The sequence below is a fragment of the Tamandua tetradactyla genome, chromosome 24 (assembly GCF_023851605.1).
Source record: "Tamandua tetradactyla isolate mTamTet1 chromosome 24, mTamTet1.pri, whole genome shotgun sequence".
NCBI classification, from domain to species: domain Eukaryota; kingdom Metazoa; phylum Chordata; class Mammalia; order Pilosa; family Myrmecophagidae; genus Tamandua; species Tamandua tetradactyla.
The window spans coordinates 15,393,530-15,406,969 of record NC_135350.1 but is presented as its reverse complement, the minus strand read 5'-3'; the positions used below and the strand labels follow the sequence as shown (position 1 = coordinate 15,406,969).

General features: G+C 45.0%; 1 protein-coding gene and 1 pseudogene across 3 annotated transcripts in view; both read right to left on the bottom strand.

The window, feature by feature from the left end:
• The window catches only part of PAPSS1 (3'-phosphoadenosine 5'-phosphosulfate synthase 1), a 167,454-nt gene extending 166,798 nt beyond the window's left edge, over nt 1–656 (bottom strand). For 2 of the 3 annotated variants that reach the window (XM_077142613.1, XM_077142615.1), the window contains exon 1: nt 505–656. In XM_077142613.1, coding sequence (XP_076998728.1) covers nt 505–564 — 60 coding nt within the window. In that variant the 5' untranslated portion in view covers nt 565–656. The remainder of the gene's footprint in view (nt 1–504) is intronic. The other variant, XM_077142614.1, reaches the window with a different exon arrangement.
• Nucleotides 657–5,379: 4,723 nt separating this feature from the next.
• The window catches only part of LOC143668587 (transcription initiation factor TFIID subunit 9-like), a 45,319-nt pseudogene continuing 37,258 nt past the window's right edge, over nt 5,380–13,440 (bottom strand).

Below are 13,440 nucleotides of genomic sequence, written 5' to 3'. Positions count from 1 at the left end.
CTCAGCTCCTGAATGGCCACATTGTTGGGTCATTTCGCTTCGCAATGAAACTCAGAAATGCAAAGGCACGGAGATGAAGGCAAACCTGGGCGCAACTGCAAAGGCAGAGCCAAGAAAAACCACCACAGCGCCCAAGGCGCCCGCCAGCCGCACGCCTCCGCCTCCTCTGCAGACCTTCAGGACACTCCGGGGGATGCGGGGAGCTCCCCTGGGGCGAGCACCCGTTTTAGTCCCTGCCAGCTCTCTTGCGAAGGATTTTCCGGGAGGCCTTCACTGAAATAAGCAGCTAGGAAAGCGCCCAGCCCGAGATCCCCCAACCCCAGCTGCCCCGCCACCCATCGCCCCAGCTGGGAGGCGCCGCGGTCCCGGGTGCCCATCCCCCGCGCTCCTGAGAGGATACGAAGGAGGCGGGAGACAGAGACTCCAGACCCAGCTGCAGTCGGAAGCCGCCAGAGCCTCCTCCACTCCTCGCCGCCACCCCACTCGCCCTCTGCCCCAACTCACCCAGTTCTGCGCGTTATTGCTGAGCTTGACTTTCTTGCACAGGCTCCCAGGGATCTCCATGACTGCAGAGCGCAAGCGGCTGCCGAGGTTCTCCGCTCCGAGCAGCACCCAAAGGAGGAGAGGCCGGTGAGGGCGGGGCGGGGCCGGGGCGGGGGCGGGGCCTCCTCGCCTCGGAGCCGGCGCGCGCTGACGTGGACACGCGCTTGTGCTCAGAGCTCCATCTGCACGGTGCGTCAGGCACGCCTCGGAAATAGGTCTGGGGCTGGGCGCCGGAGGGAGGGTCGAAATGGCTGGTGAGACCCCAAGGCAGGAGCTGGAGGCGGGGTTTCAGCGCTCATTCTGCTGCAAGGTCGCGCGACGCTCCGTCCCACTAGGTCGAGAGGAAGGGGCGGAGCCCAGGAAGGTACCGGTGGGACCTCGCCGGCCTCTCCCGGCTTGCTGGCTTGCGCTGCGCATGCGCGGGTGCTGGGCCACTGTGCCGGAGGTGTCACGCCCCGGAGTGGACTACCCTGCTTCTTGTTGGGCTGGGTCGCTGGGGTTGAGGCTAACACCTTGAAGGCGCCGACATGATCTCCCACTCCTCTGGATTTCCTCCATAAACCCGGCCACCTGTCGTCCCAACCTGTGCCCATGTCAGCCTGGCCACGTTATAGAAAGGATTTTGAAGTATGCAAATGGGGAGAATTGATTTACGGAACAGCTTATTCTCCACACGTTCTGTTTTGGTTCTTTTAAAAATGGTCTAATATCACTTGTATGAAGCTCAAAACCAAGAAAAGCTATTTTTAATACATACATTTGTTATGCATTTATTCTCTATAAAAAGAAAATCAAGTGAGTTTCTATATACGAAATTCAGGATGGTAGTGCTGGAGGGTGTACAAGAGGAACGAATGGAGGAGCATAAAGGTGGATATAAAAGTATTGGTTGGGGAGCGGGCCACGGTGGCTCAGCAGGCAGAGCCCTCGCCTGCCATGCCAGAGACTGGGGCTTGATTCCTGGCGCCTGCCCATGCAAAAATAAATAAATAAATAAGCATTGGCTGGGGTTGCACGGGTGACTCAGTGGTAGAATGAAGGGATGCTCGCCCTTCATGCGGGAGACTCGCCTCAATTCCCATACCGTGCACCACCACCACCACCACCCCAGAAAAAAAAGCATTGGCTATACTCTAATTCTTAAATTGATGAGGAATCTGTTTCTTGATCAAAATTCTGCATGTGATACTTTTAGGCCTGACGATAGAAAATTCTAAGACTACCTGACAGGCCTCGTGGGAGGAAGCTGCCCCTCCCCACCCCAGACTTGGTTCATGGTCAGTGTACAGCAGCTTTCCAGAGGGAGTTGCAGTCAAGGACTCAGGACCCCAGGGCCAACTAGGTACATATGCATATATGCATTTCTAGTTCCTTATCGAGGGCCTTGACTGAAGCATCCCGCAGGGCGTGTCACCAGCTATGCCACTGGGTAAGTGGGTTGTTCACAGAAATATTGCAAGTTGCTTCCTTCACTTGTATCAGGAGATTTCTGCCTAGTGTTTCTTACCGAACAGGCTATAAAGGAGGCTCTATATTGTTAGCTCCTCAGGAAATGCTTAAAAGAGTGAAATGCAGCCGTAGGAGGGCTGCTGGTTACCAGAAAGTACAACGCCCACCTTTGGAGGACATTTTCAAACTCACCTAATTACTCTAGGTTTAGTTTACAGGAGCATGGTGGGGAGATTTGAAGGGACTTCCTCCTCCAGTTGGCTCCCCTCCCATCACCATAATTCCAAGCACACTTTGCCACAACTTATTCCTGGCAACAAAATAGCTCTTTTCAGCTCTGATTCTCTTGTACTCCAACCCTTACCCAGCGTATTTGTGCACACTAATCGCCAACCCCCTGAGGCTGTTGCCCAGTAATAGCTAGCAAGTCAGTCCCCTGTTTACGTCACTGCTGTGTCTTAAATCAGACATTCCTATAAACAAGATTTAGCATTAAGCCCCTGTTTTAGTTTACAAGCTGCTGGAATGTGATATAACAGAAATGGAATGACTTTTAAAAGGGGGAATTTATTAACTTGCTAGTTTACAGTTCTACAGCTGTGAAAATGTCCAAATGAAAGCAAGGTTATAAAAATGTCCAATCTAAATATCCAGGGAAAGATACCTTGGTTCAAGAGGGCCGATGGCATTCAGGATTTCTCTCTCAGCTGGAAAGGCACGTGGCAAGATCTGCCAGCTTTCTCTTCAAAGCTTCCGGGACCTCTGTCTTTTCTGTTGGCTCTGTCGGCTCTGGTGGCCCTCATGGCTCAGCCTTTTCTAAAATGGTTCCCTCTTGAAGGGCTCCAGTAAGCAACTCCATCTTGAATGGGTAGGGATACATCTCCTTGGAAACAATTTAATCAAAAGTTACCACCCACAATTGGGTGGGCCACATCTCCATGGGAACAATCAAAAAGATCCCACCCGGCAATATTAATGAGGATTAAAGGACATGGCTTTGCCGACATAATAGCTTCAAACCAGCACAGCCCTTAACTGGACATCCTCACAGTGTGAAACTGCATACACCTGTCACCCAATTGACACTTCATTCTTGAAACTGTTGCCGAAGTAGTGTTTTTAAAATAGAAATCCAAACTTGCAAACTTGCCTACATAAAATGTCAAGGTTCCCCATAGCTTTTTCTAGGGGATTCTTAACTTAGGGTCCCTGTACAGAACTGAATTTCAGTATTATAGATTTCCTTTTTTGTTGGGTTTTGTTTTAAACATTTTAAAGGTTATTCTGAGAAGGAAGGGGAGGTTGTAGAGCGAGTTGGTAAGTGGTGTGTCATGGGAACACAGGCTCAGGCACAACAGACACTTTAAGCAAATGATCACTATCACCTACACAGCACAAAGACTCCAAAAGACCAACCAGCATGGTTGGGCCCCCAGCGAGGTCAGCTGCTTAGATCAGAGTCAGTCGCACATTGCTGATTCAGGTCAGAGATGACAGACCGTGTGCTGCACAGGGTTTGCATCTTCAGTTGTACATCACAGAGGTGGGGAGGGGGCCCTGCCACTGAGACGAAAGCATGTATCAAGCAACTTTTGTGCCAAGTTCCCACCTAGCAAACAGTTGGAACTGCTTGGTCCTAGTATTAGGTTCAAGGTATGGGGACTCTTCCATTTCTGTGTAGCTTGTTTCTCACAGTTGAGTCCTAACATCTCCCCTGGGTTGCTAAATGGAAGTATTTCAAAAGATCTGCACACCAACAAACAAGAGGAGAAAATGACGGGAGTAGGTGAGGGCTGGGAACTGGCTACTGAGTGTGTCTGTGACCTCCCCAGCTCTCCAGCCCTTGGCTCCTTATCCAGTCCTCGCCTGTTGCTCCACATCCGTGTCTCCATGACGAGCACACCGCCCATTTCAGACAGGAAGGTAGACACAGGTCAGGCCCATTAGCTCATAGCTCTCAACAGTATTAAGGTTTGGGAATGCCAGTGCTGCAGCACATTAGGAAGGCTTCACCCATGCATACTGTGCCAGTTTGAAAGGATTTATGTACCCTAGAAAAGCCATGTTTTAATCCTAATCCTATTTTGTATAGGCAGCTGTTTCTTCTAATCCCTATTCAGTACTATATGTTTGAAACTTTAATTACCTTATCTCCTTGGGATGTGACTCACTCAAGAGTGGGTATTAGACTGGATTAGGTGGAGACGTCTCTCCATCCATTCCAGGTGCATCTTAATTGGTTTTACTGGAATCCTTTTAAAGAAGCATTTTGGAAAAAGCTAGAAAACTACAAGAAAGAAAGCCATGAGATTCAGAGAGAGAAGAGAAGAGCAGCATAACCACAAGAAGCAGAGAGTCCACCAGTCAGCCACCTTGGGAGATGAAGAAGGAAAATGCCTCCCAGGGAGTTTCATGAAACAGGAAGCCAGGAAAGAAAACTAGCAGATGACCCTGTGTTTGCCATGTGCCTTTCCAGATGAGAGAGAAGCCCTGACTGTGTTCGCCATGTGCCTTCTCACTTGAGAGAGAAACCCTGAACTCCTTCAGCCTTCTTAAACCAAGGTATCTTTCCGTGGATGCCTTAGATTGGACATTTCTATAAACTTGTTTTAATTGGGACATTTTCTTGGCCTTAGAATTGTGAACTAGCAACTTATTAAATTCCCCTTTTTAAAAGCCATTCCATTTCTGGTATATTGCATTCCGGCTGCTAACAAACTAGAACACATACCATTATGATCAGGCCTATCTGAAATAATGCCTTCCAGCTGAAGAGGTTCTACGTAGAATCTCTTTGTGCACTTTGCAGCTGGTGGGCTTGCCACTGGATTTTAGTCACCTCCTCTTCCACCTCTCCCAAGTTATTAACCCATGAGCAGCAGAAGGTGTTAGCAATCGTGCATTCCTTCTTGTTGGACTAGGAGGAATTCTAAGGCAATGAGATTATCAATCACTACTTTGGCTGACGAGTCTAATGACTTTTGCTGAGTCTGAAGGCTTGTACTGTGAATTCAGCAATGTCAGCCACCTTTGACAGATTATGTATTATGTTTTCTTTGGTGCTTACTCACAGCCAGGGCAGTAATGATCTGCTGAAACAAGTGAATAGGAATCATGGATTCCCTCTCCCTATCCACCCTCCCCTGCTGCATACCCAAGCACACACACACACACAGAGGCAAGTCACAGTTTGCTCAGGATTGTAAATTGAGGGGAGAAGTTCAATGAGTATTTTCAGATTGGTTATGAGTTTTCAAGGGAACAGTTTAAAAGCTGAGGATGCATTGTCTAATCACTATTCAATGACCTAGGCAAAGAGTAACCCAAATGGTGGAGGTTTTATTTCCCCCACAAAGGAAGGAAGGGGCATAACCCCACTATAGAGAGTCACTGGTCATCCTTAGATGCTAGCGAGAGATGACTGAGCCACTTGCCGGCTTCATTACATGAAGCTGTTGCATCCCCACAGGTTTCCAGGGGTCGGGCAAAAGAGTGCACAGCCAACTGCTGTGCTGTTATCCTTGCCACAGGGTGTAAGTGAAGGACTCCCTGAACCAAGTATAAACTCGAGGCAGGGGAAATCAGCTCCTTGTGTGGCAGTCCAGTAAAGAGGGAAGAAAGAATGGGATCAGATGGCAGATCCAGCAGTGGGTCAGGTTCCTCCTGGGTCAGATAAATGAAGGTATTTTCTTTCCAGGTTACAGCCGGGTCAAAGCTGTAGAAAAGAGGAGGGGGTACAGTAACTAAACCTGACAAGGTGGTCATGCAACCGCTTCCTGTGGGAGACTCTTTTCTTGGGCTCCTTGAAATAACTTCAGAGTGCAATGATCCCCTGACAGTGACTAAAAAGGAGAGTCCCAAGTGTTACGTCCTTGTTTCCCCTTTTGGGGCTAGCCCTTATCTTGATGGGTATAGGGAGAGACGCAGCAAAACCTGAGTTCCTCCCCTGTGCTAGGAAGTAGGGCAAGGCCATGTGTGCCTTGTGGAGAACTGCTGAGTTTAACTTCCAGAGGCCCCGAGTCAGGGACAAAGTCCATCCAGGAAGAGTTGTGAGGATGTAGACACATAAGCTCTTTTGTTTTTCTCTAAAAGGTTAAATTCTCAAAAGTAGAATTCAGCCCTGCCCTTCATTTGGTCTCTGAATTCCATTGACTGACACATTATTAGCAGTAGTCCCCAACACTAAATCATTTTTACCGCGTGCAAAAATCTAAAATCTTCAGTGGCACCTCTCATTTTCATGGAAATCCTTTAAATGCTTCTAGTTACAATAAGACAAGGCTTTTATCTGCTCATTTTCATTCCTTTGGAGGCACAAACATCCCTCAGTTCTTTTGTTTAAATCTATAAACATGTACTATACAAATATAGAACTTAATTTTAACACACAAAAATGTATACTTTCTTTATGCTCTAATAACCTACGTTTTAAGTTTTTTCATTAAAAAATTATTTTTATTTTCTCTCCACAAAGAGTTATAAAAAATCCAAAGTATAAATTATTACAGCTCTTGATTTACAAATAAGAATAAAATGTTAAATTCTATAGGTTAGAATTTCTGAATGACACTGATAGGAAATTAACCAAAAGGAACTAGAATATTCCTTGAAAATTTTCTTAAAATATGTATTTATATATTTGTATATTATTTATTTAATATTTATTCCTTTAAATTTTTCTATTTCAACCTCAATTCAGTTTTTGAAAAACTGTTCTTTTTCCCATTACCAGCAAGTTTGATGCCTTCAAAATCATTAAAACAGTCATGTGAATAACTTGTGAACTGGAGTCAACCTTGGAGTCTCTTTATCTGAAAATAATTCTGAGGTCTTTGGTATCGTGTTGGTTGTTTCCTCTGTTGCAGAGGAAAGCCATGCAATCTTCGGTCTTTAAATTGAAAAAAAAAAAAGGCAAAGCAACATGACTACATGCATATACTGTCAGAGACAGCTAACTCCGTGGATCTGGTCACAGTTTTAGGGAGAGTCTCTGATAGCATCCTTGAAAGTTTACTAACACATTTACTACCAAAACATCTTCACAAGTAAGAACATTTTTTCTTAATTAAAATGAGGTCATCTGGTCCTTATAATATGGAGACGCTTAACTCTGTCAGAGATCCAGGACATCAGGTCATTATTTATTAGAAATGTGTCTTTGTTTAGCATTGTACACAGTGGCCTTAGCCATTGTGTCTCAGGCTTAAAGTTACTAAGTGGTCCAGCCTTCTCTAGAGAACAGAGGGAAGGCTAGACAACAAGAGACTAAGTATGGAGAAGGGAAATTCCTTCTGAGAAGGTTCAACTCCAGTGATAAGAATCTACATGTTTTTCCTCCAAAATACACTTGCTCTCTGGGTGAGCAGGAAAGGCTTACAGAGACACCTGCTGCAGAAACTCAGCCAAGTCACTCTTGGATGCCTTGGATCCTCCTGGTCAGTCACACATCCTTTGGGAAAAGAGTGGCAGGGCCAGTATGTGAAGAGAGGAGGTGGCATCCTCAAAGAGATGAACTAGGACTGTTTCTGCTGCCCATAGGACCTGGGCTTGCGAATTGAAGCCCATATTGCAAGGGAATTTAGTGCATATTTCTTTTACCAGGAGGAAGGGCAGTTTCCTTATCAATAGATCTTAGCTTTTTTGAAGATTTCAGATCTCCTTTAGAATATGTTTTCTCCACAGACCACCTAATGGAAGGAAGTGCCTGAGGAGGCTCTCCACCCTGTGGTCGTTGTTGAGGGGCTCAGGCAAGCGCAATCCTGAATCTGTCACTTCCATGTGATGGTGCTCTGTTATTGGGCACTGCCCGAGTAAGTGTTCCCATTACCCAGGACCCAGGACGTGATGGGGATTTCCGACCTCAGGAGGACCCGGGAGTTCTCGATGATCCTTTCCTTTTCCACCAAGGCCCAATACATGCCAGAAGTTGCCTCTCAAAGAGGGCTGCATCTGGGAACTTTTTGGTCCAAAAAACGCAGGGGTCTGTGAATTCCTATTTCTCTCTCCTTCTGCCAGAGGGACCAGTAGGCATGGGACCAGATGGTAGAAACCTACCCCACAAACAGAGATCCAGGTTCTAAAGGTCCTAGAGGCAGGGCAGCTACCTCCGGGACCTGCTCCTCCTCCATTCCCCGGTAGGAAGTACCTTCTTTTCATGTCACTCAGTATAGGGGTGCCAGCAGGATATGGAGAGGAAGACTATGCTGGCACCAGTATGCAAATAGCCAATCAGTTTCCAGGCCTCCTTTTAAGAGCTGGTGACTTTAGGGACAGGAATTTGCTCCATAACAGGTCATGGATCTGGTGCTGGGCTCCAGTCCATATGCAGCACAAGAAGGCGACCTGCTGGGCTGGACCTTGTATCTTGTCAGGATTTATAACCCAGTTAGCAATATGTGCAACCCTTGTATGGTGTTCCCTTCACACTGACCCTTTCAACATGATGTCATCAATGTGGTAGAACACTTGGAGTCTTCTGGGCCAGAGTAGTTTACTCACATCTTCTCCCATCCATTAGTGGCAGATACTAGGGGAGTTTAAATACCCCTGTGGCATTACAGTGAAGCCAAAGGAAAGTGAATTGATCTTGGCCTTCCTCCAAGAGCAGGAGGGAGAAAAATGTGTTTGCAAGGTCAACAGCTGCATCCCAAACACTGGTGGCGGCCATAATGTCTTCTGTGAGAGTCACAATGTCTGGGATCATCGTTGCCAAAGGGGACACTGCTACATTCAAGTATCAGCAGTCTGTAGTCAGGCACCACACTCCATTTGCCTTTTTCACAAGCCACACTAAGCTATTATAGGCAGTGATGGTGACGTGGAGGACACCTACAGATAGAAGGTCCTTTATGAGTTCAGTAACATCCTTTTCCCCACTACGCATGCAATATTGCTGCTCTTGGACAATTCAGCAAGGGAGAGAGGAGCACAAGGGATGCACGGTCCATCACTGACCCAACCATAATGGCCAGAATTCACTTAGACAGGGAGGTGTATGGCCAAAACTGTCACTGGGATATACAGCTGTGCAGGATGTTAATGCCTATAATGCACTTCACATTAGGAAACCTGATCATAGGGGCATCTGAGGAGCCAAAGGGACAAACCCACAGGGTAGCAGTAACCCTATACCCACATGGAATACCAAAAGTTCCCAACAGTATTGATCAATCCCTCCTCTCTGCCTTTCCAAAATGATGGTGACCTGTGTGCCTATATCCGAAAGAGGCATAAAGGTGTGTTCAGTGCCCCCAAATTGTACACTCACTGGGGCACATGGCCTCCAACCCTTGGGAGTGGATGGGGCCTTTGGCTCTAACCATAGGCCATTTTCAATTTAGTCAAGTCTGGGTAAAGAGATCCTTTCCAGGGCCCAGATTCCTCAGTTGGGGCTAAAAGGAGAGGCAGGACATCTTCAAGATCCTCTTCCTCTTCCACCATCCATATCTGTGGATTATGAAGAGTGGTTGGGTAAGGGCAGACTGTCCTTGTCAAGCCTTCGACCCTCCTTCTACTTTACATTTTCCCCAAAGTTCTCCATTGGAGACCCCATCTCTGGTGTCCCTCAGGACCCCGAGCTTTAAATAATCACAGGAACATAATTCAGCAAATAGAGGCCCTGAGAGGAAGGGGTGGCTGCTGATCCATTTTGCGAGTCTCAGAATTGTCTGGATTCACAGATGGGTACCTAAAACCCACCTGTCTATCTCCTCGGTCAGTCATCATGGCAGCCACCATCATAATACTAGATGTACAATAAACCTGCTCCAATCACATCTCCCAGAGGAAACTCTAGGGTGAGGAGGAGAATTAGCTTGTCATCCCATTCAGGGACCTTCTTTCTAATAAAAGTGTCAATCTACCACTGCCTGATGAAAGGCTAAATCCGTCTAGCAGGACACCGGTTATCGAAGAGTGACCGTGACTTCCTCCACGTCTTAGTTGGAATTCAGGGGGAGTCACCCAGTGTGGGATTTGTTTGTCTGACTCCTTGAAGAATCCAGCCAAACAGAGGCTATGGCTGTGGAGCAAGAGCAGCTAAACTATTGGGTGCTCCTTCCCCACTCCCTGCCTCCTCCTCCCTTAACTCCACTAACTGAGAGTTTGTTGGAGGATGGGGTCTGACGTGAGATGGCCAAGCTCCCTCCATTCAGCCTGGTTGATCAGGGTGGTAGTGGCACCCTCATTGTAAATCTGGGACAGCCAAGAAAGGAGATCCTCCCCAGACCTCTGTCCTAACCCATCTTTCATATCATGTATCTCCCTCTCTGTGAAAGCTTGTACTTTCATTGTCACCTCCGGTTCTAATAGACCCCTGCATAATGACCAGCCTCACATTAACCTCAAGACTACTCTAGATAGGACACTAGACAGTGGATTAAAGCTAAATAAAAAAATAAATAATCACTGGTAAAGATCACTCGTCTTTGTCTAATGAAGGAGCAAATGGAAGGAGCAAGATACAGAAAGGGTCTTCTTAACCCACACTTGACCAATCAGCCTAGAGACAACCAGAAGTTACTTCAATATGGTTAATATGAAGGTGGCACTCTATCCCGCATGTGTGTAACCTGTTTGCTAGCAACAGCCCTTGTTTTATGCTTTATTTTTCTATCTGTGATGCTTAAATATCAATGTTAACAGCTATTTAGACTAGGGATCAATGGTGGGAAGGGTGATAAGGGGTATAGGATGTTTTGAGCCTTCTCTTTTGTTTCTTTTTCTTTTTGCTCCCTGGATTAATGAAAATGTTTGAAAATTGCTTATGGTGAAGAACACACAAATATGTGATGACACTATGAGCCATTGATTGTATACTTTGTGTGGATTGTATAGTGCGTGAATATATCTCAATACAATTGCATTTAAAAATCAATTGAGCATAGATGTGAGGGGCTGTTTCTGAACTCTCAATTCGATTCCATTGTTCTATGTGTTTTTCATTCTACCAGTTGCTAGGCTATTTTGATGACTGTACAGTTCTAATAAGCTTTAAAGTCAGGAATAAAAAAGACTTTAGAACACATAACAAGAAGCCAATGACATTTCTGCCCTTGTTATCCTCTCTGGACCCTAGCCACATTTCTTAAGAGTCTGATGTTAATACTAAAAAAACAAACAAAACAAAAACTTAGTGACTTAGTACAATAGTCATTATCTCACAATTCTTTGGGTTGCAGTACAGCCAGGTATAGAGAGAGGCTCATCTCTATTTTCTTTGATATCTATAGCTAAGTTGGCATCTGCACTCACACTCGCCACTTCAAATAGGATAAGGTTTGGCTGGAATAGTTCAACTGGTATCCTATATCTGAAGCTTTAATTCTCCCTCTTGGTTGGGTTCCTTTGCCTTTTCCATCCAGTATCAGAACTTGCCCTTCTGCATGGAGCCTTTCCACATAATTTTTCTAACAAGGCAACCCAAATTCTTAAGAAGTTGTCAGGCTTGAGCCTGGAACTGATGTACAGTCATTTTTGCTACATTCTATTGGCTAAAGTAAGTCACAGGATCAGCCTGAATTCAATGCAGGAGGGGACTACCCAAAGGAGTGAAAACCAGGAGGCATGGTCCATGGGGGTGGAGGAGAGGTACCTGCAGAAGCTAGCAACTACAATATGTGTCCTTTGACAGTGTAATATCTAGGACCATCAGTTGTATACTCTAATGTTTCTCACGATGTATGTTTTGTGCAATCTGAGGCTTGAGTAATCCTTTTTTTTAGAAAAAAAATCACCCAGGTCTAATAAATTTAGGCAATAGGACAAACTATAGCCTTTTTCTTGGTCTTATGATCATACTAAAAAACAGTAAGGATTTTTCAGTATAAAATATTCTTTATCAGCATTTTCCAAACATTAACATGCAGAGAACATGCCTGGCGTTTAGTAATCACTCATAGATATTTGTTGAATGAAATATATCACTTGACTCTTTTCCACAAAACATGCATTGACATTCCTTACACTGAAGGAATTTTGGGAAACACTGGTCTATTAGGTAAGAGAGTAATATGTGCTTTTGAGTTTCTTCCATACCTATAGCCCCCATCTAGGTGCTTCCTAATGAACTGGCTGTTAGGCTTCAGACTATAAGAACCCATCTCCTGGGCACAGATGATTAGCTGGGCACCTGACCTAAGCCACCTATAGGCTAACCAGCAACTTACAAATAGCCTAGCACAATAGCTATTTCCAACAGGGTAGGCTAGATTGGATGGTGATAGGCATACCAAACTAGACCTTCTCTCTTGGGTAGTTTAAAAAGGAGAAAATCAGAGTCAATTAGTAGTGGGAGGAGGAAGTGAAGCAGAAGTAGAGAATAAATGAGTTTCCATTTTATAGAGCTTTGGGTTCTATTTCTTCATTAAGGATAATGTGGCTGCTGATATGACTTCCTTTTTCCCTTCCTTCCCCCATCTTTAGGGAAAAAAAAACATTAACTGAGGCAGCCTATTCTATGTTTCTATTTCTTACTTTCTGAAAAAGTCTAACACATGATATCAGGAATAGAGACTTATTCAGAGAAAACAAGGTAAGCTGATAAGCCAACTGCTTGGTAGTTTTTTCAACTGTTACAGGAAATCACTCGTTCACAGTGACAGCAAAAACTGGCTATAGTTTATACATGAGAATTTTTCCTTAAAATGATCTCTGAAATATATGATGAAAAATATACTTGTATGCATGTTACTTTTCCCCATTGACTACTAAAAAGGAATAATGAGGAAATTAATTAAAGAAGAGAGGTGAGAGAAGGAGAGCACATGGATAGCAGTGAAGTTGGAACTGTTATGCCAATTTTAGCTAGTTACTAAAACATTGAACTATTCTAGGGAATGATGGAAAACCAGGAGAAAGGTTCTGATGGAGAAACCTGACTCTATTGGCTAAGTCTATACTGGAGCCAAAATGCACCCATTCCCTAAGGTATTCCATAAGAAGGGGATGGTGAGGGGTAGGGAACAGCTACTTTATAGTTCAGCTTATGTGCCTTGGTTTTCCAGCTGTTAGAACAAATACCACACAGTGGGTTGGCTTCAACAACTGGAATTTAATGGCTCATGCTTTTGAGGCTCGGAGAAGTCTAAGATCAAGGCAATACTTTCTCCTCAAAGATTGTGACAGGACAAACTGCTGGTAATCCTTAGTCTATGGCTTTTCTGTGACATGGCAATGCACGTGATGATGTCTTCTTTCTCTTCTGGGTTCCACTTACTTCCAATGGATTTCTCTATGCTGAATTTCAAGCTTAAAGGACTCCTGTAATATCAATTGCAATCCAACCTGATTCAGTTAGACCATATCTAAACTGAAGTCATATCTTTAAGAGATCCTATTCAAAATGGGCCCATACCCATCAGAATGCAGACCAAGATCAAGAAGGTGTCCAAACAAGAGCACACAACTCAACCCATCACATTAGCTCCACAAAAAAAGCTATGTCTAGTT